Source organism: Camellia sinensis, chromosome 5, assembly GCF_055761805.1.
Source record: "Camellia sinensis isolate YWXY chromosome 5, ASM5576180v1, whole genome shotgun sequence".
Classification (NCBI taxonomy): domain Eukaryota; kingdom Viridiplantae; phylum Streptophyta; class Magnoliopsida; order Ericales; family Theaceae; genus Camellia; species Camellia sinensis.
In genome coordinates this window covers 65,881,176-65,908,446 of record NC_138965.1, presented here as the reverse complement: position 1 = coordinate 65,908,446, position 27,271 = coordinate 65,881,176, and the positions used below count along the sequence as shown (strand labels likewise).

Below are 27,271 nucleotides of genomic sequence, written 5' to 3'. Positions count from 1 at the left end.
ACCACCACACCGCCATCAGATCTGCCTTATCTCCTTCAAATTTGTCTCTGACCATCAGTGTTGACGTCGCCTCTCCTTTTTTTTGATCTTCCAAATCTGATGTGTGGCTTGCGTCCAAACTTTCATCCTCGCGTCCAAAACTTTAAGATCTGATTTTAGATCTTCTCACAATCCGAAGACCAATGTTGTTTAAGACATTCGTTTCATATTAGGCAACCACCTCAATTTCAATGTTTCATCTTAACCAGCGAGGGTGAAGTCTTCAAATTTCAAGTTGAAAGTTGCAGTGCAATTGCCCCTATGATTTAAAAAATTACAAATATCTCCCTATCAGGATTTTTTATTTAACAGAATTAATTGAAAAAGTGAAATTTCTAACTGTTCACCTATACAATAATAAAATTATTTGAATTATTTATTGAAATAAAATTTGAACATTATTAAAAACTGTTAATTAACTTAATAATTTATTAATAAAATGACCTATTTGTTACGAAATTAAAAACCTTAGAAGACATAATGTAATTTCTAAGACCACAGAAGATAATTTGTAATTTAAATAAATCTCAAAAAGTGTTATAATTTACCTATTTTTTAATTATTTATTGTAATAACCCTCCCTGTGTGGAGGTTATGTCCCTTATTTGTGAGATTTTTTTTCCTCTATGGATTGCTAAAAAATTTTAATCTTTTTGCTATCACTGTATAAGATTGATTCAATTTTTATCGATTTTACAATGAAAATTTGCTTTCCAATAAATAAATAAATAAATTAAAAAAAAAAAGAACAACCACCTTCACTTTGGAAGTTTACATTTAGGGTTTGGTTCCTTCAAGTTCACAGTTGAACTTGAGAAAATCTAAGAGACTTGTGGGATCGGTTATGAATCTCCATTTATTTTGTACAATCATCAATGTTCATTATTCATGAAAAAATTAAATTGATCTAATAATTACAATATTTTTATTTTATCACATTTGTCTTAAAATAAAATTTAAAAAAAAAGAAAAGAAAACAATTATACTTTTTAAAATAGATCATCCATTTTTTTTCACGACGAACATAATAAAATAAAAACTTACAATTGTTATAAGGGAGAAATAAATACCACGGAGAACTCAAACCTCACTCCATAAGAATTGAATCCATAATCACACAAAAATAATGTTACACAACTACTATGCCAAATGTCTTTGTTTGTTTAATTGAAACTCATGATACATGAAAACTTCAAACTAATGGAGAAAGATAAGATTACAAAATTATTTATAAATAAAAAACATTTTCTTGATAACAGTTTTGGCAAATATATGGAAAAAGACGCAACCAGCATTTCTGAAGGAAAAAAAAAAACAAAACATTGCCTTACCTCAAGAGTAATCATAGAGTGATATGCTCTTGTCATCTGACACACTGGCTAGTCTACCAGCTCGCACACCAGTCCCACCAGGTGGCCGAAACGCCACAGCCCAGACCTGGTCTGTATGGCTGCTTAGTGTCTGCACTGCTGTCCTCATTTTGAGATCCCAGAGTTTCACAGACTTATCACTTGATCCAGTGGCAATTGCTGCCCCATCTGGACTCGCATCCACACTCAAAACCCAGCTAGTATGACCCGACAGAGCGTTAATCAAGCTCTTTCCCTCAGCATCATACACGTGCACGTGGGCATCGTCTGAGGCCGAGAAGAGAATCTTCGGATCAACAGGTGAATATACAAGAGACCGCACGGGCATGAAGTGTCCTTCCAAATGGTGTAGGAATTTGGCACGAGATACATCAAAAACCGAGATTGTGCCATCCATCGAGCCACAAGCCAGTCGTTTCCCATCTGGGCTCCAAGCAACTGAGAGAACAAACTTTTTGTTGCCACTTTTATCAGAGGACTTTGATCCTTCGGGGCGAGGGATGGATAAGGAAGCTATCAGCTTCCATTCGGCGGTGTCCCAGAGTTTGACAGATGCACTGCCGCCACCGGCAACTGCTAGAGTGGTACCCTGAAAAAAATAATAATAATAATAATAATAAAATACACACATAATTGTTGGTAAGCTGCCAAAGAAAATTATAATTTTATTGATGCCCGGTTTGTTTCGGAAGAAAATATTTCCAACGAAACGCTTATTCTAGAAAATGTTTCATGTTCAGTTGCATCCTTGAAATGAATGTACATTGTCACTTTCATTTTCCGTTCTACCAAACAACAGAAAATGCAAAAAGCAGTATGCAGAAATTATTTTTTGCCCAAATAGGAGCATTAATTACAATTCTTGACTACATTTAACCATTCCTTAAATTATCGATTTTGTGGTCAAACACACCCAAATGAAGTAGAACTTTAATTAGGTGGACCTAATACCAACACATCCATACACAAACATTACCATGGCAGCAAATCAACTGGCACATATGGCATGGCTGTATACAACATATGTGCACCATGGGGGATGACTGTATCATCCAAATGGCTACAAGTTATTGTCTAGAAGTGTTGAACTTATTAGTTATGAACTATATTCGTCACCCAGAAGGTAAATAATTATTGTATATTGAAATGAAATAATGCTTACAACGTTAACGCAAATGGAAAACTAAAGACCCTATGCTGTAATAATGTGAGCTGGTGCTTAGAAGCTGTGTAAACACAAGCAGATTGAAATAAAAAATTGAAAATAGAAGTCTCAGCAGACTGTCACAAAATGTCAAGGTGTCTCCGTCAGTTAAGCCAGAGGTCAGACAACAGCTAAAAGTGGCAAATGAATTCCTTAGAAAAATACAATTAATTTAGGGGATATTACAGTAAAATGGAAAGAAGAAAAAAATATTGAAATTTAGTGGAAGAATCAAAATTAATTGCAACATGTATGGAAGTGTCCAAAAGAAATTACAAAAACATGGCAAAACTGGTCAACTTACCAAATTCTCCTCTTTCTTTGTCTCTTCCCTCTCCCCTAAAACCTCTACCACATAGGCAAACCTTCACCATCTCCCCTGCAGCCAGAAGCCCCTCCCACACCTCCTCCATCCGCCACCAGTGCCTCTCCCACCCTCCTCCGCCCTCTTTCCCTTCCTCTCTTCTCTCTCTAAAACCCCAACAAGCCAGCAACCCCTCCCTCACCCCCCCCTCTCCTGCCACCACACCCAACCAACATTGCAACTACGATTATAGCGACTGTCACCGCAACCTCAATATTAGATCACGACTACAGCGACCACGACCTCTCCCTCTGCCGCCACCGTCTCACCCAGCCACAATCACAACCACTGTGACTGTCATTGCGACCAACTGCCACCGCGACCGTCGTGATTAGATCGCAACACCCAACCAGGTCTCTCTCTCTCTCCCTCTCTCCCTCCCTCCCCTTTTAGGGTTTTGATTCTGGGGTATTTTTTAGATCCAATCCAATCTGAGGGGGTTGAGGTAGGGGAGGGGTCTCCAGCAATCGGTTAGGGTGGAGGAGGGGTGGCGGCGTCAAAAAAGTAGAGAAGGGGGGCATTACGGTGATGAGGGGGAAGAGGGAGGGTTGGTCGGCGTCCAAGTTGCCGATGGAGGGGAAGACAGAGGAGGGAAAGGGAATTTTGGTATTTTTAAGTCTTGATTCCATATGTTTGCAATTTCTTTTTTAATTTTGATCTCCACTGCTATTTTGGGAAACATCCTACTAATTTGCCAAAGGAAAAAAAAAATTTTTGTCCTTTGCTTCTCTAAAATTTCCCCATCAATTCATAGGGCAAAATCCACATTATGCCCTTGTGAAATGTTCACCCGACGTCTTTTAAAAATACTTCCCACGTAATTTTGGATTAAACGACTATAATTAAATTTTCTATCCAAATAGACAGAAATTTTGTTACATGCGCTTGCTTAGAAAGTGGGGAAGATTTTTTTTAATCAAAGTCAAATCTCAATGTGTAAAGATAAAATTGCCCTTATCTTCGTCTTCTACTTTCAAAGTAACTCAAACGCTAACCACCTACACTGTGGGGGATGACCGTATGGTCCAATTGGCTCCAAGGTGTTGTCTCATAGTATTTAACAACTACATTCATCACGAATAAGGTAAATAGTATTGTGTATTGAAAGTAAAATAATGTTTACAATGCAATCACAGACAGAAAGTGAAGATCTTATGCCCAAAAAAAAGTGAGTAGGTGCTTAAAAGCTACATTAGCACACAAGCAAATTGAGCCTATCTTTTCAACTCGTTTACTAAAATGAACCAAGCTGCTCATGAACACTCAAGCTCAGCTCAATCACAACTCGTTCCAACTAATTCACCTAAGAAAAACTCATTCAAATTCATTTATGTTTATGAACGAGCTTGAGCCTATCTTTTCAACTTGTTACTAAACATGCCGAACTTCAGCAAAAGATAGCTGTACTCAATTAAGCTGGGCTCGCTATATATTTTTATTTCAAAACCAATCAATGATATTATAAGCATATTCATTATATAAAGAGTGGGATTCCTTATGCCTCACTATTTTTGTCGGAGTGGGACAAGAGAACCATGCTTTGTTTTCAACCACTGGCATACTATTTTATAAAGGATAAGAGGCCTCCTGGAGCTATGTCCTGCCGATGTGGGACAGCCAACTTATTCATCAACAATGTTATGCCATCAACAAAATGTTACGTCAGCACATAAATGAGTAGTTGATGGCAACATCCAACTTTTCATGATCACCCATTCTAAATTATTCTTTATCGTCTTCCTATCAAATAGTATTAGTATAATCATATTTATCCATATGTATATATATATACATATATGAACACACAATCCGTTGAGTTATATATACAGTTAGGCAAATTACTTATTGTTTATACCACATAAAGCACACAGTTACTTTCAAGACAACTACTACAAAACTCCAAACCTTCTTTGCAAAGACGCTCCTCTTTTTAAGGAGGAAGAAAATTGGAAGCTTAGAGCAAGAATGTCACTGTAAAACCAAGTTCCCCTCCATTAGTAACCCCCACAATTTCACTGTTATTTTCCACTCTAAAGGAATAATGGGGTGCAAACAAGCAGTTCCATTGTTCTCATCGTTCAGCTGATTCGATGCCCGAAGTCCATTCCCATTGAACCAAGATGCTACATTCAATTGGTATAGCTGCATAGTTATTAATTAGGATGGTATTCATTGAGTGAAGGCAAGCACCAATATTCTGAATGGTCTTTCCGTCATTGACTTCATGTAAAGCACCAACTAGGAAAAATAGGCGGTGTTTCTAATGCAGAGTATAAGAAGCTCTAAGAAGGCTAAATTCAGAGAAGTGATGATACTTGGACATTGGCATGATTTCATAGAGAAACTGATAGAAATCTTCTATGATTATGTTTCTAGTATTATTAGAGTCTTATTTTATTATTATTTTTATGTTTTCTAAGATTTTTAAGGTTTAGGGTATTTTGGTAATTTTATATTTACTAACATAGGTTATATGGGTCACCCATGGGTCGTCTTGTGGGTCAAGTTATTTAATTGAGTTTTATTTATATTTCTTATTTGGTCTAAAATTAATTTTGGAAGTTTAAGATATTATAGCAGTTTCTTTTTTTTATTCTAGTTGGTTTAGGAAGTCTCTAAAGTCTATATAAAGCCATATAATGCCTCTAATTCAATAAAGTTGATATTTTATAAAAAAAAATTGAGAGTTTTGAAGCTTATTTAGGGTTTGTGTGATGCAACCCAACCCTAGGTGTGATGCCTAAGGGATTCTAGGAGTGATTCCTAGTTTTCTTCATCATTTTCTCTTTTCCTATTGCCTCTGTTCACAGTTGACTACTTCCAGCCCATAAACAGTCTTTCTTCCATCATAAATTCTTGTTTCCTTAAGCCCAAACCATTCATAACCAAACACTAACCACCCTAGCTTTATTTCACTAAACCTAGCCCTAAGTTAGCTTAAAACTTGCTTCAAACCTACGTGTGCTGCATCAGTTTCCCACATCAGTCCCCAACAAACTTAGTAGACATTTAACACTCTCATATGGAAGAGCAATTGTGATGCTTGAAGCAAGACTCATATCATCAGATATGAGCTTCTTTGGCAAAAAGTTGAATTTTTTGAGCCGAACTCAACCTTTGCTAAAGCTTGACAAACAGAGTTCGAGTTTCACTAGTTCAGCTCAATTTGAGCTCGAACACAGTGCAAAATGATCGAGCTGAGCTTGAACATGGTAATACTCGGCTTGGCTTGGCTCATTCACAGCCCTAGGAGGTGGAGAGTTGAAACCTTGACCTCTAGTGAGGTGCAAGGGTTCTGGCACAACTGGGCTAGCTCTAGTTGGTTCACCTTGAAGCTTTTCTGCTTGCAAAGATGGTGAAGGAAAGCATTATGACAACACTAACAGCAACGCAGTTCTAGCATCTATTCCAGTCGTACACTATTTCCATACTCAAAAGTAAAAAAGTTTAGTCCCAATTACAAATGTTATTGGTTAAATGTTCCAAACAGATTTTGAATTCTACACAAACCAAATCCTTACTACAAGCACTCATGGCTTGTACTTTCCAACGCTCCTTTATCTGCATTCAATTACTTCATTTCTCCACCAATGTAGAATGAAGTTACTGTTTGACTAAGCATTTAATAAATAAAAGGCTGTTACACCCATTAAGTAAATACGATACAAACTACAACAAGAATTTGATCATTAACTTGACCTACAATGCCTAATCCCAACAATTTAGCGGCAACAAGTGATACAAACAAACTATAAAGAAGAACCTAGTAGTTAAAAGGTGATTAACAGTATAGATGCAACTTGGACAGACATAAATTCTTATCAGATCTTACGAAACATTATATGATAGACATGATAGAAGTTTGAGAGAATTTAAGAAATGAAATAATTTAAGATAGTGAATAAACTACCAAATAGATGTAAATAAAGTCCAAAAATAGGAGAAGAAAAACAAGCATTGGGGAGATGCTGCTATGTGCACCGCTAAAAGGGTGCATTTAGTCTGCCCTTCATAACAACAATACACAATTTTGTTACGAGTATAAAATGACATAACTCATCACAAAAAATATAACTTTTTGCTCACTACAAAACATATAACTTCCAATTCAGAGTGCACGCCATAAATTCGTCACTCATAACGTTTACCATAAATAGGCAAAACACACTATAATTACATAACCCCCATGTGGTGTGTGGACCAGAGTGCACCATCCATATTTCCATCCAAATTAACTTGTTGTGAAGGTCACACACCCATGAGGAGAGTAAGCTAGTTTTTTAAGACCAAAATACCCTTTATATGTCTTTAAATTTACAAAAACATGCCATTATTCTTCCGCATTCTACTGTTTCTCTGTATTCACCCCATCCAAACACACTGCCCCACACCAATTTTCCATCCCCTTCCTTTTACCATGCAACACCCATTACACACTAACCCACAGTGTGTATATATATAATCTTTGCACACATTTTAGCTCAACAACCCCAGCCCTTCAATCATATAAACACAATTTTAGATTTAGATTTAGATTTTGATTTCACAGTTTTAGTTTTTTATTATTATTTCATTTTTCTTTCTTAATTTTCATACAAATTCATTCAATTTCTGATTCTTTCGATGTATAGTGAGACTCAATAGTGATCTACAATGCAATATTATTTCTAAATTTTGTTTTGATTCAAAATTGAATTTTAGCTAGTGGTGGGGAGTTGGCTTCTTTGGCCACCAAATTGTATTGAGCACTGTGTTGGCATGCAACTGTTAGCGATATATATATGCTTTGTTATCAGAATCTTATGACTCACAACTCGATTCATGATTCAATTCACAATTTATAGAAAATCGATACGAATTTATAGGTGAGTCTATTTTGGAAGTGAATATATGGAGAATCGCATGATTCACAATCGATTCACGTTTCAATTTGATTTGCTTTTTACAATTCATGCAATTCTTAAAACTATCATACTTTGTTTTTTTTTTTTTTTTTTTCTCTCTTTAGTGAAAATGATATAATATAACTTCTAAAAGTATTTAGTGTGAAAATAACCGATACATATACATGATTTGTTGTTATTTTGGTGATTAGTAAGTTTTTAATAAGATTTAATCAGATTAAGTTAGACATTTTTAGAAGATATATTATGATTTTTTAAGGAAAAAAAATGAGAAGAAAATCATTAATATATTTTCTAAAAATGTCTAGGGTTGAAGAAACTAGCACCATGAATTATCTATTACTATTTTATTAAAATAAAGATAGTTCAATATTATTACACAAATAATGTCAGTTAAACCTAATGCTTCCATAAGTTTTTATACTTTTTGGACAATAAGCATATATAATTTTTAAAAAATTTTAGGTTTTAAAATAAAGGATTCTAATAAATTATTTCTTATTATTAGATTATTGTTACTTGAAAAAATATGTAAGCTTATTATCTAAATATCAACATCGTTTTTTAAGTTATTGTTACTTATAAATTGAGAGATTGTCTTTGTTTACTTTCTTTATTAAGATTAGTTGATCAGAAATATCTAGAAAAAGGGAAAAAGTAATATGGTGATTTTATGTAGGAATCCGTGTTAACTTTTTACATATTAGGCCACATGATCATCATTCAAAACAACATTTTCTAAGATTTAAGTCTAAATATTTCATATTTATAAGATATATCTAACATCTACGTGTGTAGATATACTTTTCTAAGTAAGAAAAACTAACCGAATCTTTATGATTCACGATTAATGCCATTTTGATTCACAATTCGAATCTAGATTTGAGCTATGTATATATGTAATGGGGGACAATTAGCCACTGCATTGAGGGAAGACAACTAAGGAGGAAGAAAATAAAATTAATAAAAAAAACACTGCACCAGCCACCACTCCTTGCAACCTTACCACACCCCCGCTGCCTACCCCATGCCAGTGACCACCATCTAATGCAATCTTGGTCTCTTTAATGGTTCATAGGAGCACAAAAATGAACAAGAATTTGTTGACAAAATATGAACTGTGCACAAGAATTTTTTTTAAAATTTTTTTTGTATATTTTTTATATATATAATGAATGAAAATCTAAGGGTGCTATAGGACTAATGGGGGAACCCTACATTTTATTAGACATATAATTGTTAAAAAAAGTAGTCCATCAGTCCCTTAAATTCTTATAGTTTAATCAATACAAGTCTACACTTCTCGTATCACATTGTAGAGCATAAGGTGTACCATGTTTTCGTTCCCATTCCCGTTCCAAGTAATGAAACGATCAATGTTCCAAGTCACATAGTTCCCAAAATTATTCAATCATCAACGGCCTATCACAAATTGGAAAACAGCTAAAAGCAAAGAACACCCTAGACAAAAAAATACAACTTTGAAACACCAATAGGTGCAAAAATGCTACTGTATGTATGTGGTGGATGTCAATAGGTTCAAATTGACATCTCAATCTAACAAAGAATGAATTCCATCTATGTCATTGCTCAGAAATCAAAAGCCACAAAACAAGTATACATAAAAGATACATATATACATGTTTATCTTTTACAGGAAAACATAGCTAATTACCTAATTTGTAAATAAACCACTTCTAAAACGGCTCAATTTCCAAATGTATATCTCAATCTAAGGGCTCACTCAAAAAAATTCTCTCCATATCATCAAAAACCAAAGAAAGATATGATCATAAATACATATATACATGCTGATAGGTGAATTTACCTTGGGGTCGAATTGCATGTGCCAGACTTCAGAGGGAGGGGCTTCGAGGGTGGCGATGGTGTTGTTGTGGTCGACATCGAAGACACGGACGAAGCTGTCGAGGGAGGCGGAGGCGGCGATGACGCCGGAGGGATGAGCGGCGACGGAGACGACGCCGAGGCAGTGGCCGGTGTTGGTGGCGACGTTTGTGAGCTCGTCGGGGCTCCACACCCTCACTGTTTCGTCCAGCGACCCCGTCAGAAGGAGCGCTGGCCGCTCATCCGTGGCTGGGACCCACGTCGCCGTCCACACCGAGTCGTCGTGGGCATTGTCGACCGATTTGAGGCCTGCGAGCTTCATCTCTTTGCTGGGATTTGGTAAAACCCTCGAAGAAAGACACTGTTAAAAGGAGGTTTTGAAGCTCTGCGACCTTTTTGACTGTCTTTGCTTCTTACGGAGGTATGGAGTCTGTTTTGCAATTGGGTAAAATTTTAGTTTAAAAAAAAAAAAAAAAAACTTATTTATGTCAACATGAATTTTTATTTATTTATTTATTTGCCATATATTTAATCATGGAAGATAAGATACAATAATCATGGAAGATAAGATACAGTTGTTATTGTGTTAATGTGAGTGAATTGCAAGTTAATTTTCATATTTTGTCTCATTATAAGCTATTTACTTAATTCACAACACATTTAATTTGATTTTTTTGTTATTATTTTTTTTATTTTACACCATCAATTTTTAAATAATATCAATATGCATTTTTTTTTTTTAAACATTCAAACCCAAACCCTAGCCCTTTAGCTACCACCTTCCCTCACCACATTGTTTTCTTGTAGCCCTCATTCTCTCTCTCATCGCTCTCCGCATTGTTCATCTCTCTCTAAAACTACCTCAGCTCCTTTTTCTCTTTAGAACCCCAATTTCTTTTCTTCATATCGGACAACACCGCAACCTCTTTTCTCAAAACCATTGTAGCCTCTTTATACCCACATTACACACAACTGCAAACCCTTTTAACTACTCATGTGCACAACCCAACCCTCCACACCTCATTTTCTTCTTTTTTAAACCTTAGATAAGAAAACCCTAAGCCTGGGTCATGGTAGTAGTGTGAACTTTGTGGAGATAGGATTTCAAGAGAGGGACAACGAAAAAGGAAGGGTGGCAGTAGATGGAAAGGATTGTGGAGGGGCAACTAGGGAGAAAGATAGCAATAAGTAAGGGAATTAAAGAAGTGCAACAAGGCTAGGAAGGGATTAAGAGGTCGATGGGGCTGTGAGAGAGAGAGAGAGAGAGAGAAGAAATGAAGTTGCAATGATGGTGACTAATAGTGATGGTGGTAGTGGATGGTTGTGTACTGAGAGATTAGATGATACGAATTTGTCCAAAATGGTAGTTTATTAGGGATACATTATAATTAGAACAAAAAAAAAAAATTCTGAAAATGATACGTATTGAATTATCCTTTGTAATTGTGTAATTATGTTTGACTATCTTATTCATGACCCAGCCTTGTTTGCCTCTTTCATTGGACCCCTCTCATTTCATTCTAATTCTTTTTTTTTTTTTGGGAACAAATTCTAATTTTTTATTTTTCAATAATGGTATGATGCCATTTAATGTGTTTGTGGGGAAGTATTTTGTGAGTGATAGCACGTGGTTAAGGTGACACCGAAGTGTCAACTAAGGTGCTATGTGGCCTGGTCATGTTTGCCGAGATGATTTCGGCTAGGCTGAGGTTATCTGCGGAGATGCTAGAATCCGAGGTATTTGGATAAAGGACAAGAGTCCTAGAACAGGAGAGGATTTCAGTCTGGATTTTAGTCTGGATAAGGATAAGACTCAAGAAGAGTTTATCCCTATCTAGCAGAGAGTCTAAGATGAGCATTGAGCCTAAGTCCACTAAAGTGAGGCTTCTAAAGGGATCATGTCACTGTTGGTTATAAAAGCAAGACACCTTCGTGGGTTGAAGGTAAGTTCCTTCTAGTGAGTTTTGAGTACTAGTTGTTTTCTGTGAGAGATATTGTTTACTAACTTGACTGTCGGAGTGCCCCCGGGGTGGACGAACCACCACAGAATTCTCATCTTCTTGTTACAGGTTGTTAGGCTTAATCTATTCTGCCAGTGCTCTCCAGCTGAGTTCCCACTTTTGATTATGTGGTCGGAAATCAACACCCACAATTTTGGAGCCATCTGTGGGAACTTAAGTAGAATAGATGGCAAAAAATGAGCAGGAAGAGAAGATAGGGGATGACAGCCACAGTGAGAGTGGAGAACATATAGATCCTAATGCCAGGGATGAAAATCGTAACGAGGGAGTATAGGAACTGAACCTCAGGGAAAAGGACGCTGGCAAAGAGTGTAACGTCTCGAAGAAGGGAGGTTGAGACAAGTATTACAACGAAAGCGACCTTGAGGTATGGAATGATAGATGCCTGATGAGGGATGGAGAGATGAAGGGAATGACAAACAAGTTGGCATACCTACAATCGGTTATCAACTTCATGATGCAAAACAACATGATGCAACCACAATTCTCGTTGTAAGACACGCCGACACCGACAGCCAAGGCTGATGCCCAGAAAAGGGGACAAAAAATGATCCTAGTAGTCCCGCAGCATGGCAAGGGATATGAGCACTCACATCGGCGGTCACGGGATACTGGGCCAACAAAGTCAGTACGAGGTAAGTCACAGAAGATACCACGAACCAAGGGGACCTATGTGAAAAAGTCTCGGCATATTCAGGGAAAGGGCTTTTGTTTTGACGCAGTGGATGAGGAGAAGTCCAAGAGGACACACAACTTCATCAGAAGAAGCACATCAAAGAGATTGAAGTCTATTGATAGCCGAGCTCCCGGTAGAACGAAGGTGGATCTGAGGGACTACCTCCACAGAAAGTGACTGATTGCCAAGATCGCATCCACTGTCAAGCCGAGGACACCACTCTCGATGGAGTTGGACACATTTGAGGCCTCAAAAAGATTCAACATGCTGAGGTTTCATATTTATGACGGTAAGTCTGATCCAAACTTTTTATGTTGGTTTGTATTTAATTCAATGGCTTTGTGGAGTGGGAATGAGCAGCTGCTATGTACGGTATTTCCTTCATCCTTTGGAGAGATAACATCTGACTGGCTTCACAAGTTGCCAAAAGGAACTATGAAGAGTTGGGCAGGTCTAGCCGAGATGTTTATGGCCAAGTTTGTTACGAACAAATCGCAGCCACTGAGGGTAGGTTCTCTATTGGCTTTGAATATCAATGATGGCGAAGGCCTTAGGGCTTATGCTAAGAGATATTACGAGGTGTACAACTGGATTCCGGGTTGTAACTAGGAGTTGGCGATTGTGTCTTTCAAGAATGGCCCGAATGATAAATGTCCGCTCGAAAGTCACTTGCAATGACCTTACCGAAGAGCACGGAAGAGTTCATGTCACAAATTGAGAAGTATGCCAGAGCGGAAGAAGACACATAAGGAGCGGGGACATCAAATCAAGAAAGAAGGAACAGCTCATCGAAGCAAGGCCGAGGAAATACTGGTGTTGACAGGCAAGAAATAGGAGCAAGGGCTATGTAGGCAGTCAACACGGTATTCAAGATCCCTATCTATAAATTTCTGGAGAGGATCAGGAACCAACCATATTATAGGGCATCGGAGAAGATCCTTGGCAAATTTATGGGACTGAGCATTAGGAAGAATTGAGCTTACCATAATGAAGATGTGCACTTAACTCAGGGGTGCAGGGCTCTGAAGTCACACTTAGAAGATCTGGTTAGATAGGGTCACCTAAGAGACCTAGTAGATGAGGCCAAGACAAGAGAAAAGCATGCAAGGTTTCCCCAGGCACTGGCAACACCACCTCTACCATCACTACCACAGCAAACAGATGGACCTCGGGTAATTAATGTGATTCACTCGAAGGTTAATGAGAATGAAACACGATGGGAGACCTAAAGCGTAAGACACCTGCAACATGTATATCAGGTCCAGCAAAAGAATCCCAAGACAGATGAATACCACTGAGCAATGGTTTTTTTTTTTTTACTAAGGCAGACCTGGATATGGTCCAACATCCGCACAACGATGCCTTGGTGGTAACTCTAAAGATTGGAGAGTGACAGGTGATGCGCATACTGATTGACCAAGGCAGCTCTTGTGACGTCATGTATGTCAGATGTTACAAGAAGCTTGCCCTTCACCCAGATGATTTAGAGTAGTCTGACAGCCCCATGGTAGGATTCAACGGGACGTCGACATGGCCTCTGGGAGCCACAAACCTGGAAGTGCAGGCATGAAGCAGAAAGGTAACAACTGAGTTCACTGTGATAGATACTCTCTCCCCGTAAAATATCATTTTGGGACGACCTTGGTTGCATGCAATGAGGGTTGTTCCTTCCATGCTACACTAGCTGTTGCGGTTCCTGACTGATCAGGGGATTAAAGAAGTAAGGGCAAACCAAGTACAGGCGAAAAATTGCTCCATGGCAGTAATGAAGTACACCTACATCGTTAAAGAAACTGAGATAGCGAAGATTGAAGATGAGAATAGGCAGGTCTTGGAAGATGTCGGCATGGAGCCAGTGGACAAGAGCGAAGAGCCTTGGAAAAAGGTTATTGTATAGGAGGGTGATGAAGAGAGATACTTCCTCCTTGGCTCTAGCTTGGCCGAGGACGAGGAAAAGGAGCTGGAAAATTTTCTTAGGGAGAACATAGAGGTGTTTTCTTGGACACCGTATGAGATGCCTGGCATTGACCCCGAGGTCATACGCCATAGACTGAATGTAGACAGGTCGGCTAAACTTGTCATTTAGAGAGCAAGAAGACCCACTTTGGCCCATGTACAAGCAGTGGAAGACAAAGTAGAGAAGTTGTTGGAAGCACAAGCCATCCGAGAAGTGCACTACCCCACCTGGCTGTCCAACACAGTGGTGGTAAAAAAGAAGAATGGGAAGTGGAGAGTCTGCGTAGACTTCACAAACTTGAATAAAGCTTACTAGAAGGGCTGTTTCCCCTTACCCAAGATTTACCAGCTAGTTGACGCTACATCTGGGCACGAAAGAATGTGCTTTCTATACGCCTACAGGGGATACCACCAAATCGTAATGTATCCCCTGGATGAGGAGACAATGACATTCATCACCCCAAGGAACTCTACTGCTATAGAGTGATGCCCTTTTGGCTCAAGAATGCAGGAGCAACATATCAAAGACTGGTAACATAGTTGTTTGGACACTTGATTGGGAAAATAGTTGAAGTCTACATTGACGACATGGTTGTCAAAAGCAAAGAGCCAGGAGACCATTTGGCCAACTTGAAGGAAGTTTTCGATATCCTGAGAGCATACAGGCTATGACTCAATGCTTTAAAAGTGTGCATTTAGAGTCGGATCTGGTAAGTTCCTGGGATATCTGGTAACTTAGAGGGGAATAGAAACCAACCTAAATCAACTCAAGGCGATCCTTGATTTGAAAAGCCCTACAATAGCCAAACAAGTCCAAATTCTGATCGGCAAGGCCGCAGCTTTGAACAGGTTTATCAACCGAAGTTCTGATAAATGCAAACCATTTTTTCAATTGTTGAAAAAGGCCATAGATTTTTTGTGGATAGATGAGTGCGAAGTCACCCTGACCGACTTGAAAAAGTACTTGACAACGACTCCAGTATTGTTAAATCCGGTAGTAGGAGAGGAGTTGTACTTGTACCTGGTAGTTTCGAACTACGCCGTGAGTGCAGTGGTAATCCGAGAAGAGAAGGGAGAGCAGAAGACAGTCTATTACACGAGCAAAACCCTGACAAGTGCCGAAACCAGATACTTGCCCCTAGGGAAGTTAACACTAGCCTTGGCAATGGCTTCGAAAATATTGAACCACTATTTTCAAGCCCATAAGATTATGGTACTGACGGAGCATGCCATAAAGTTCTTGTTGCAACATGGAGATCTGACAGGCAGAGTAGGCAGGTGGGCAGTGGTGTTGGGCCAATAAGACCTAGAATTCAGGCCTAGAACAACATTCAAGGGCTAGGTTCTGGCCGACATTGTGACCGAGTTCACTCTTGGTGCGATCCCAAGGCGGGTTTCGGTAAGCCGCGACTTGGGATGTCCAGGAGAACAAGAAGAAACCCAACTAGGGCCCAAGAACCCCACACTAGCTATACCTCATGATCAAGAGAAACCAAAACCCTATGATATTTATATCGAAGACTCCTTCTAGCTCTTCGTCGACGGTAGCTCCAACCGGCAGGGAGCGGAGGCAAGAGTAGTTTTGGTATCTCCAGATGGGCGAATGATAGAGTAGTCTATTCATTTGGGGTTCAAGGCCTCAAATAACGAAGAGGAATAGGAGGCGCTGATTGCAGGATTGAAACTAGCACCAGCCATAGAGGCCGACGAGGTGGTAGTCTTCTACGACTCCTAGCTCATTGTAAATCAAGAAACAGACGAGTATGCAGCCCAAGATGAGAGAATGATAGCCTATGTCAAAGAGGTTGTCAAGCTGCTAACACTATTCAACAATTGCTAGCTAGTTAGGGGTGAGCAGCAGATATATCGATTCGCCAAAACCGACTGAACCGAACCGATCCGCCGCATTTTGGACGGATGCGTGATGACGAGCAGACCATTGCGGATTGATTTTCTCCAATCCGCCAATCTGGCGGACGGATGACGGATTTGAGATTCCTTTGGCCGCAACCGAACCGCCAAACCGCGAACACGACTAGTAATTTATAAGGCTTTGTGTTTTCAATTTATTTAAATATTTTATTTGCATTTTCAATTAAAAAGAGTTTAAATATTCTGTTGAAAAAAAGTTTTCAACTTGAATATCTTTTTTGAATTGAAAAAAATAAACGTATTATTTATCTATATTTTTTTTGTTTTTAAATCTATCTCTAAAAATAATAAATAGAAAGTATGATATATGCTGGTTGGTTTTTGTTTTCAAAAACAAATATAGATGTAATAATACAGAGACATATAATCTCTACTACTGCTCTGTTCATGGTTTTGGTGGTTTGAATTGTTTTTATATTTTAAGAACCATAGATTGTAATACTTTATGTGGGTGAGGCATGAAGTGATTGTGATATTCTAAAGTTTCAAACTTTCTTGTTTTGGATGAGGCATGCAGTGATTATAATATTTTTTCAAGTCATTAACTGTAATACCTTCTTCTTCTTCTTCTTTTTTTTTTTTTTTTTTTTTTTTTTTTTTTTTTTAAGAAGTGCACAAGTTGAATTATGTTAAAAATTTATAAAATTTTAAACTGCCAAACCGATTCGCATCCATCCGCCAAACCGCAAATTCGCTCATTCACATCCGCCAGATTGGCGAACGAATGCGGATTGATTTTCTCCAATCCGCCAATCTGGCGGATGGATGACGGATTGGAGATTCCGTGGCCGCAACCGACCCACGCCCACCCCTAATAATAGTCACGTCGACACCTTGGCTAACCTAGCCAGCGCGATGAAATCAAGTGAGGCAAGGACAATTATGGCTGATTATCTGTCAGGCCTAATTATAGAGCCCCTGACAATAGAGTACGAAGCGATGTGCGTAGAGATGGGTCCAAGATGAATGGACGCCATAGTTGTGTTCCTTAAAGATGGCAGGCTGCTAGCAGATAGAAAGAAAACACACAAGTGTAGATTGAAGTCGGCCAGGTTTTGCTTGTCAGCAGAGAGCCATCTTTACAGAAGATCCTTTACTGGACCCCTTATGAGATATGTGCATCCATCCCAGGTTGGAGAATTTCTATATGAGATCAATGAAGAAGTATGTAGCAGCCATACTGGGAGCAGGTCACTTGCTCACAGGGCCATATCTGAGGGATACTAGTGGCCCTATATACAGAAAGATGCTGAAGCTTATGTGAGGAAATGCGAGAAGTGTTAAAAGTTTGCACCATTGATACACCAACTAGGAATGGCAATGGGCCAGGGTGGGGTTGGGGATGCCACTTCCCGTTCTCGATCCCCGAAAGTAAAAAAATCCCTGTCCCCGTCCTCGTCCCCGATCCCCGGCGGGGAACCCATCACCACCCCCAACCCAATCCCCATCCCCTAATGGGGATCGGGTTTTCCCGACCCCGAAAAATTCCCAACAAATCTGTTCAGTTCAACACACACACACAAGAACAAAAAAAAAAAATCTGCATGTATAATGATGCACGATAGATCTGTTCAACACACTGTAGACGTCCCTGAACGTCCCAGGAAAAATCCCGTTTTGTTCATTAGGCTTACTATAGTTTGGACTTAAATGTCACGGTTCTGAATCTAATCCCGCAAAGTGCAATGCGAGACCGATAAATCACCAAAGAGTCCAAATCCGGAAATCGTTTTAAAAAACAAATTTTTAGAAAGAAGTGCCAAACATGGACTACTTTGCTAGATACAGAGTCGCCACCTAAATATTTTATTTTGGGGGAATTTAGGAAACCCTAACTCGTGCCTAAGGCCACGTGTCCGTCATCACCAAAGTTGCCTCGGCTCGGGAACTTGGGTACGATTGGGGAAGGTCAGCTATGAGCAGCCCCACTTGCCCGATCAAAGATCGGCCACTACTAAACATGATATTGTGTTTTGAAGACATATGCGCTCTTATTCCGGTGTATTTAGCCTAGAAATACTATGTGATGCGCGCAGCAAACAAGTATAGACTAGATTGCCTAAGTTGGAACAAAGCATCACATATCCGTTTATTTTGAAAATGGATTGAAGTTTGCTACTCGCAAGTAGGCTAAAACACGGATTTTAACGAATTATTTCAACTCAAGCAACCCAACCTTCACCCACAAGCATTTAGGCAGTTATATCACATAAGCACATAGCCTCATGGTAAGTATGCTATCATGGAAATCACTCACACACATGCAAGGATGCTAAAGCATAAACACTGACCGAATACTCCGAGCCAAAGAAAGAAGCTAATTAGAAATCATGCATGAATCCTAACTATGCTAAGAATGCCTAATGCATCATATGCAAAATGCAACTACAATAGGTTCGGCTATTCTAAGATGGCATATGAGATACAACAATCGATACATGTATTCAACTTGGAATTGAAATACAATGCAGTTAGCATGATGCGCCGAGCCCGGTGCATGCAATACAGATGAATGAATGCAAACATGCGAACATATAGATGCTAATTGAAACATGCCCTAAAACTAACCATCATAAGCTGGTAAATAAAAGGGAGAAAGACGTGGGGTTGGAAGATATGCATCACACACACGCACACTTATTACAAAGTTCGCCCTCTCGCGGAGGGACTGAATAAATAATACAGAACCAACTAGCTAATCTAAGCCAATTAAACTATTTATTACATAACCGAAATGAATAATGAATTACAGCTAAATATTGCACAACATTAATTAATTAACAAATTAAACTAAGGAATCAAATAAATTAGCATGCAAGCTACAGGAAATGGACTGCCTCAGCTCTGTTCCGAATGATAAACGATGCGTGCATGCTCGAGTCGCCTTGTCGGGAAATCCATTGCGATGTCTCAACTCGCCTTTGTTTGCAATTGAACTCAGAAACTTGCACAAAGCTTCAAAGAGATGAAACTCCACCCTGGGAATCTAGGGGAAGGCTACTGACCAGCTATAGGCATTGGAGACCACCTACCAACCACCCTTGGTGGTGAAAACCAGAAAAGGTGATCGGCCTGCCTGAAAACCGGGTCGGCCGGCCAGTTTCTTCTCCTGGTTTCTGCATTTTCTGCAACAAAGGCAAGAGAGAGAAGGCAAAGTATTTTCAACATATGTGTGCCCGACCACTCTCCCCGTCATTGCATAAGCTCTAGGGAGTGTGATCCTCGATCCTCGTGCCATCAATCACGCATCCCGATGCATGATGGTCGAGGGGTCGAATTGCACGACTCAATGTGAAATGAATGCACATGTAGACACCTAAAGCCAACAACTCTATCATGGATAGTCAAGAGTGTCGGTGACCAAGAATTGAGGCATGTTTTGTCACTTTGAGTGCGAAACGTTCCTCGTTTCCCCTGTTTGGAGTAACTCCTATTCCAAGCACAATGCAACAAGTAGAATGGCATGGCATGAATGCAACTCCAGCATGCAATCTAAATGCAATGCAACTAAGTGATGCGAAGATGCACAGAATGACATGCAAGCATGCAAATGGCATACACAATGCTATGAACTAATCAATGGCATACTCAGTGCACATGGATTATATGGCATGCATACACAATGCACTAACATACGCAATGTTATGAACGAGGCATACACAATGCAATGATCAAACATGCGATAACATAGATTATAGGGCATGCACAATGCAAGATGGACTTAAACCAAGATGGATGGGCCTCGGCCACACCCAAATCAGTGACCAATATGACGAAAATGAGGCGACAGGGTACATGCAAACATGTACAAATGCAAAGGACCAAACCTAAGGAACAAAGTGAAACTCTATCCAAGCATGGCAAGGATGAAATATGACATACAATGACACATGTTCCAGCTCTGAAATGACATACAAGACGGTCCCGAATCATGCAAACAACTCACCCGATGCATGTTGGATGACACAATTACCAAAACTAGTGAAGTGCATTACACTAAAGGTATGCAAAGCGATGCCCAAATGACCAAACCAACCCCAAACAGTCCCTATGCAGACCCAAAACAGTGGCAAAATAAACTAAAATGATGGTTTGCAATGCACAAAAATGAAGCTCATGTAATAGCCCAAAAATGAGGCATACAAGCACAACTCTCAAACGCATTTAAAGAGTGGAAAACGTAGGAATATGGCACAAGTATAAGCTCTGAAATAACATGTTCAATGATGCCAAAACATGAAAACAACTCAGGTTAAGCATGCAAGAGGCTTCAAAACTCGAAGCTAGGCAAGGGTATTACACTACAAGCATGCATGGCAAGCATCATTCGACCATGGGACCTCAAAATAGAGCTAAGGAAGCCTAAATCATGAATAAAATTAGTTTAGAACATGCCCAAAATATGCTAGAATCAAGGGCCAAAACAATATGCAATGTGAGCTAGTGAACATGGATTACACTACAAGCATATGAAGCATTCAAGAGGCCACTAAATCAGCAAAAGTCAGAGACATGACATGCCAAATAAAGCCCAAAAACCCACTGAAACATGATCAATACATGCAAGAATGACATGTTCCTTTGATAGGCTATAAGAGGGGTTATTCTACACATGCAAGGGACACACCCAAGGTGACAAAACCAACTTTGGACAGAGCCTAGGAAGGCTCTAAAAGTCACTAAAAAGGGCTTGAAACAAGGCTTTGAGGTGTGCAAATGAAGGCTCCTTTGTAAGGCCAAATATGCTAGTAAACAAGACAACAAGATAGAGGGTCACCCCACTCTGATTTAGGCCCTCAAAACCACATTCTAAACACTGAAAATCTACTGGATTTTAGTGGCTAAAAGGCCAAGCAAAGATTAAATCAAAGGCCTTATAGCATGGCACAAAACAAGGCTAAAACAAGCATGCAAGAGGGTGAATGACCTTTAACACCAAAAAGGTCTTAAACAAACATCACAAGGACTTTAAAACAAGACTTTTTCAGTTGACAACAAAGCTTAAATATGCATGCAAGTATGGCTTATAGAATGATCAAGATAGAGCTTAAAAAGAGGGAAAAAGAGTTACCCTTGTAGCTTAGCAAAAGCAGCAGCCTTTTGGACCAAAAACTCAACCTTTGAGACCTCTCAAGACCCTCCAAGAACTCAGTAACAATGGTGGAGGTGTTAGGCTATGAGGTGGTGTGCAAAGGTGCAAGAACCAAACCCTTTTGAACCCAAAATGAAGAGATATAGAGAAAGATATATCTTGTGCCTTAAACAAATTTCTCAACCCTCACAAAGGAGGGGGAGGCCCTTCTTTATAGCCAAAAGGGACCAAAGCTTCTCAAAGAAGCTAAAAACCAAGGTTGAAGATCCTCCATACACGTGTATGGAGGATCCAGTCTGTGCCTTCCAGCTGGCACAGCTGGTAACAACTCACAGAGACAAAATTGGGGGAGGCAGGCCGACCAGTTCAGGTGGTCGACCGACCACTTCCCCTGGTCGGCCAACCAGTTCAAAAGGTTCAACCAAAAGAAAGGTGGTCGGCAGCCCCATTTGATGGTCTCCACATTGAATACAAGCTAGTGGTATGGTGGGAGACCAATAAATGTGGCTCAAAGACCAAGGAGACCAGCTTCCTGACAAGAAAATCGGCTGGCGGGAGAAAAGAGGTCTCCAAGGAGAAAATGTGGTCTCCCACCCTTGTACCACCTCCTAAACAATGAGAACAAGGTCCATGCCAAAAATGAACTAAGACGGATGCAAAATGAGGGTTCGGGGGTCAAAACGAGCAGCCGGGTGCCCCAAAAACAGGCTGTTAAGCATCGAAAGTGGCGTGCGACCACAAAGGTGGTCTCCCGGGCCACAATGTCCCTCTAGACAGAGGAATCAAGGTGTGTACCAAAAACCGTGCCAAACGGAGAATGTTAAGCGGTCCCGAACCGAGGTGCGCGGCTGATGGCTCCGAAAACCGAAAACTAGTCTCCAAACGGGAAAAGTGGCCTACGACCACGAAAAGTAGCCTACGGCCACTGAGAGATGGTCTATGAGACCTCTCCCTCCCTTCGGGAAGAGAAAACAAGACTTGGTTCGTAAACTGAGGCAAAGCACAAAAGGGTCCCGAGGTTCGGGGGTAAGGCTCTCAGCCGAAACTCCGAAACCTCAGAACGAGCACAACATGTGCAATCACCGAGCGCTCAATCAATGACGTCTGAGTCTTAAGGTCGGTCAAAAATGGGGTGTCTACAGTTACCTCTCTTTAACAGAACTCGAAACTCACAAGTGATGGGAGTGAATGTCAAAGCCCAGAGATGACCCATTTTTGACAAGGCCGAAGACTTAGACAAACATGCGAGATAAACAAAGAGATGTGCCCGCAGGCAGGGGAAAAATGCAAAATGATATGCACAAAGCCGAACATAACTCATGATCATGTAAAGCAAGCTGTAATGAAGCAAATATTCACAATAAATGCAACAGTTTTAAGCAAGAACGCCATGCAAATCAAACTACAATTCATGCTGTAAGAATCATGCAAAGAAAGCTGTAATGAAGCAAATATTCACAATAAATGCGAGAGTTTTAAGCAAGAAGGCAAATCAAACTACATTTCATGCAGTTATGATATAGGAGAATTATACAACTCTCGTTACGTCTCACACAGAGAATACAATACCGTCCGGTTCGTCTGGTCGCACCAGCTTCGAATGAACCGTACATACAATATCGCGCTTACAAAAGAAAGAAACTTAACAGGCACAACATAGTTAGCAACATATGTTCAATGCTATATCAAACATGGACAGACATGATGCCGATGGAAAAGTGCATCGCAATGCAAGAGAAACGTGCGTGACGACGCAAGTATGACAATGCCAATGAAATGTACACAATAATGCAAGCGATGTGCATAACAATGCAGGGTAAGTGCAACTTCAACAGCAGGTTTGAAACAAAACACCGAGTAAAGAAATGCAAGCTTTGAAGAGAGCATCTCAAATGCGACCTCCGATTTACCTCTCGGAGGGGTCGCAACGTACTCAAAAAGGATACACCTTGCTCTTGGCGAGTAACGACGAGCCATGCATCGAAGACTTGATTTGAAGTTTCCGCGGAGACATTTCGCGCCGGAAAGTGCACTTTCCTTGTACTTTCTCAAGAGCCAGGGACTCCAATCACCACCAAAATTTGCAGGGAGAACAAAAAGACCTTGGAGACCACCCAGGAGGGCCACCGACCACCTAGAGAGGCCATCGACTAGTGTTTGTTCAAGGGGTGGTCGGCCAGCCATAAAATCTGGTCGGCCGACCACTTTGCTAAATCCGGTGTAGTTTTGTCTTTTCATGCTTGGATCTTTAAGTACACACATCCCAAACATTGTTGCTCACAATTCCAAGTCCGAAATCAGTCCCTCTTTCTTCCTAGACCATTTTCTCCCTCAGATCTGCATACGCATTTTCCAACGGCCCACGCAAAGTTGTTTCGCGAAAACTTTTAGTTCTCTTCACTTTGAACCGATTAAAATTTGATTTCGGAGCTTCTTTCTCCATTTTCACTGCTTGAGGTAAGTTTGTCTCGAAATTTGGAACATTTTCTGGGGAGTTGACTTTTGTTGACTTTTTCATTTCCCGAGAGTTGACTTTTGTTGACTTTTTCCAATTTTGACTCATTTTGCTCATCTTTGCTCATTTTTGCAGATTTCTTCAAATGGCGGGTCATTTTCATCATGGTGGAGGTCCTCCAGGTGTCAGGGATGAGCCAGACATCATGTCCTTGCCTCCAAGAGTTCGGTCTTTCGATCCCGAGAGGTATCGTCCTCAGGAGCACGTCCTACCTCCCGCCACTTTCTACCGTTTTACTGATTTTGATTGACGAGCACCCGTAGATCTATTGCTACGGGAGCCGGAGTCTCACCTCTCTCACCAGGCACGAGAGGTATGTACTTCATTTTACATTCTTTGTAATGTATTCTGCATTTCTTGCACATTTCCTGTTTTCGTTATATATGTTCATCTGCTCATTCTGAACACATTCACACATCATCCGGTCCACCTGGCACACACCTCATGTATAACCAGACTTTGCTCGTTTTAGCACACAGCTCACAACACAGAATTCTGTTGAGTTGGCACACAGTTTGTTCTGAACACTCAGTCTATAACACAGCATTCTGTTTGCATTTTTGAACACACAGTTCAAGCACTTGAATTTCTGAACACGCAGTTCATGCTTTTGGTTGTGAACACGTAGCCTACATTTTTGAAATCTGAACACGCAGCCCACATTTTCTAAATCTGAACACACAGCTCAAACTTTTGATGGTGAATACATAGCCCACAGTTTTTGAAAGTTGAACACGCAGTCCAAACTTTTTGTAATGTGAACACACAGCTCAAACTTTTCACTTCTGAACACGTAGCTCATACTGAACACCAGTCCGTTTACTTTATTTGCTAGCAGCTCATACTGAACACACAGTTCATTTACTTCATTTGCCCTCAGCGCATACTGAACACACAGTTCATTTACTTCATTTCTGAACACGCAGCTCATACTGAACACATACAGTTTATTTACTTCATTTCACTTGCGAACTGAATACATCTGTTAATTATGAATGCAGATATCTTCTCGTTCTGCACGAGGCTATGGCTCGATTATTGCTAGGGAGTGGTATGCGGAGCTCCCAGAGACCATTCGTCATATGGTTGACGAGGTAGGGTTTGGACCCTTCTGTACGGGGCTATCACGTTACCCGGCGAGCAGGACCTTGATGGGGGCACTTGTGGAGAGATGGTGGGACACCACCAACTCATTCCACTTTTCAACTACCGGGGATATGACGATGACCCCGTTTGACTTTGCCATGCTGACTGGCCTTGATGTGGCCAGCCGACTGGTCCCCTACGACGCAGACATAGGCGAGTGGGAGGCGGCTTGGATTCATTTGCTGGGAGCCCGCCTGCCGATTGACAGATCTTCGGGTAGAGTCAGGTACACCTAGTTTCCCGTGCAGTACAGGGGGACTATGCCCGAGACTCTTGAGGAGATAAAGCAGTATGCTCAAGGGTTTTTGATGTTCCTCCTTGGGACCACTTTGTTCTCCGACAAGGGGAACACAGTTGGACTGTATCTGCTCAGTGCTTTAGTGGACCTATCACAGGTCAGCCAGTATGACTGGGGTGGCTCCAGCCTCGCTACCCTTTACTGTTACATGAGTGCGACCTCCCGCGAGCGAGGGAACATAGTTGGTGGCTACTGGAGAGCCTGGGAGGTACTTTCTGCCCTCTTAATTTACATTCTTGTTTTTCATTAGTTGTACACTGCACATGGCACACCTTACATTCGGTATTCTACATTCTGCACTCAGCATTCCGTATTCTCCATTCTGTATTCTGATGGCTATTGCCCTGTTTTCCACAGCTATGGGTTTACGCATACTTTCCGACGCTAGCCCCGGAGCTCGAGGTGGAGGTGCCTCTTGCGATTCCTTACTCTCACGTATTTGAGGGCCGGTACCGGCCGAGGGCTCGGGAGACTTTGCCCTACCTGCGGCAGTTCTTTGATATGGTGCGGGCGACCGAGGTAATTCAGAACTCTCAGCTCTTCATGTTTTCAGTTTTGATTCATCTTGCATATTTACGATATCTAATCAGCTCATGCACTGGTTATCCGCAGATCACTTGGTAGCCCTGGGCACCCTTGGAAGGAGATATCCGTTTCCGATTCCTTGGGGGGTGGGCCTCTTCTCTACACAGGACTTTATTTGAGGGGCTGGTTGGCAGGGCCTGGTTTCTGGGGGATCGCTTCATGCGTCAGACGATGGGCGTCCCTGATCAGAGTATCCCCTTAGTACCTCTAGAAGACATGCGGTCCACTGAGGGACTCACTCCAGAGGAGGTCGACGTCACTATGTTGGGTACTGATGCGATTCTGCACACGGAGGAGGGGGAGTACATGATTTACCGCCATATGTACCTAATGCCCCCACTGACAGGTATCCGTACTCCTGCGAGGAGGGCTGCTGGTCCACCATCGTCAACTCGAGCCCAGGCTGCAGATGTTCCTTCGACTAGCAGGGCCGGCACATCGAGAGGTGGGGCTGGACTGATTCCCCCGATTCTCTCGACTTACCATTATGCTGGATGGCCAGATCTCCCGACCGAGCTGACGGGTTGGCGGTATGGGACGTCTTACCCGATTCCACTAGAGTCTCCATTGCTTGATCATCGATACGTCAGTGACCCTGACTCGCCATCGGTATGCTTTACAGTTTTGATTTACCAACTCAGATATTTAGACATCCATTCATTCACTGATGACTTGCACTTACATCTATAGCCTCCCAGAGAGGACATGGATGGGCTACTCGGAGTGGTGGCCTCGCTCGAGGGTATGGTTTTGCGGAGGGAGACGCAGCTGTTTATCGCCAGTGTTTCGGTACTTTTCAATTTTCTTGCATTTATCATACTTCTGATGACCTGCTGAATTTGACCATTTCACTGCATTGGTTGACTGTATGTGTAGAGCACATCTGATACACACCACATTCATACACCATATCTGCATACACCCACCCTATGTAGCTTTCTTGTCTTTGCATCTGGTATACATATTGGCTAATGTATTCAAATTGTTTTCTCTTTAGATGCCACCACTACAGGCTGGGCCATCCCGGCCTTCTCGAGGAGTTGGGAGAGGGGATTCGACTCGCAGTCGAGGCAGGCGTAGAGCACCTATCAGAGATGATCCGGAGTCCAACGAGGAGGAGGAGTCTGCACATCCTCAGTCAGAGACATCTGCAGGCAGAGAGGATGACTCTGGATCCGATTCTGAGGGCGGAGGTGATGCCGAGGAGGATTTCGAGGATGGCAGCTCCAATTCGGATGATGATGGTGCAGAGGTTGCTCAGCTGAAGAGGACGAAGAGGGCATCTCAGTCTTGCGCTTGATAGCACTGATGCAGATGTTCCTGC

At 41.0% G+C, this 27,271-nt stretch overlaps 1 protein-coding gene across 1 annotated transcript; it reads right to left on the bottom strand.

Annotated features, from left to right (window-relative positions):
* Window positions 1–1,106: 1,106 nt before the first annotated feature.
* Window positions 1,107–10,186, bottom strand: LOC114270956 (WD repeat-containing protein VIP3-like). The gene is made up of 2 exons (XM_028212583.2): window positions 9,710–10,186; window positions 1,107–1,998 (listed from the first exon to the last, which is right to left on the bottom strand). The coding sequence occupies exons 1-2, from the start codon at window positions 10,046–10,048 to the stop codon at window positions 1,372–1,374; spliced, it is 966 nt and encodes a 321-aa protein (XP_028068384.2). The 5' UTR covers window positions 10,049–10,186; the 3' UTR covers window positions 1,107–1,371.
* Window positions 10,187–27,271: the final 17,085 nt, after the last annotated feature.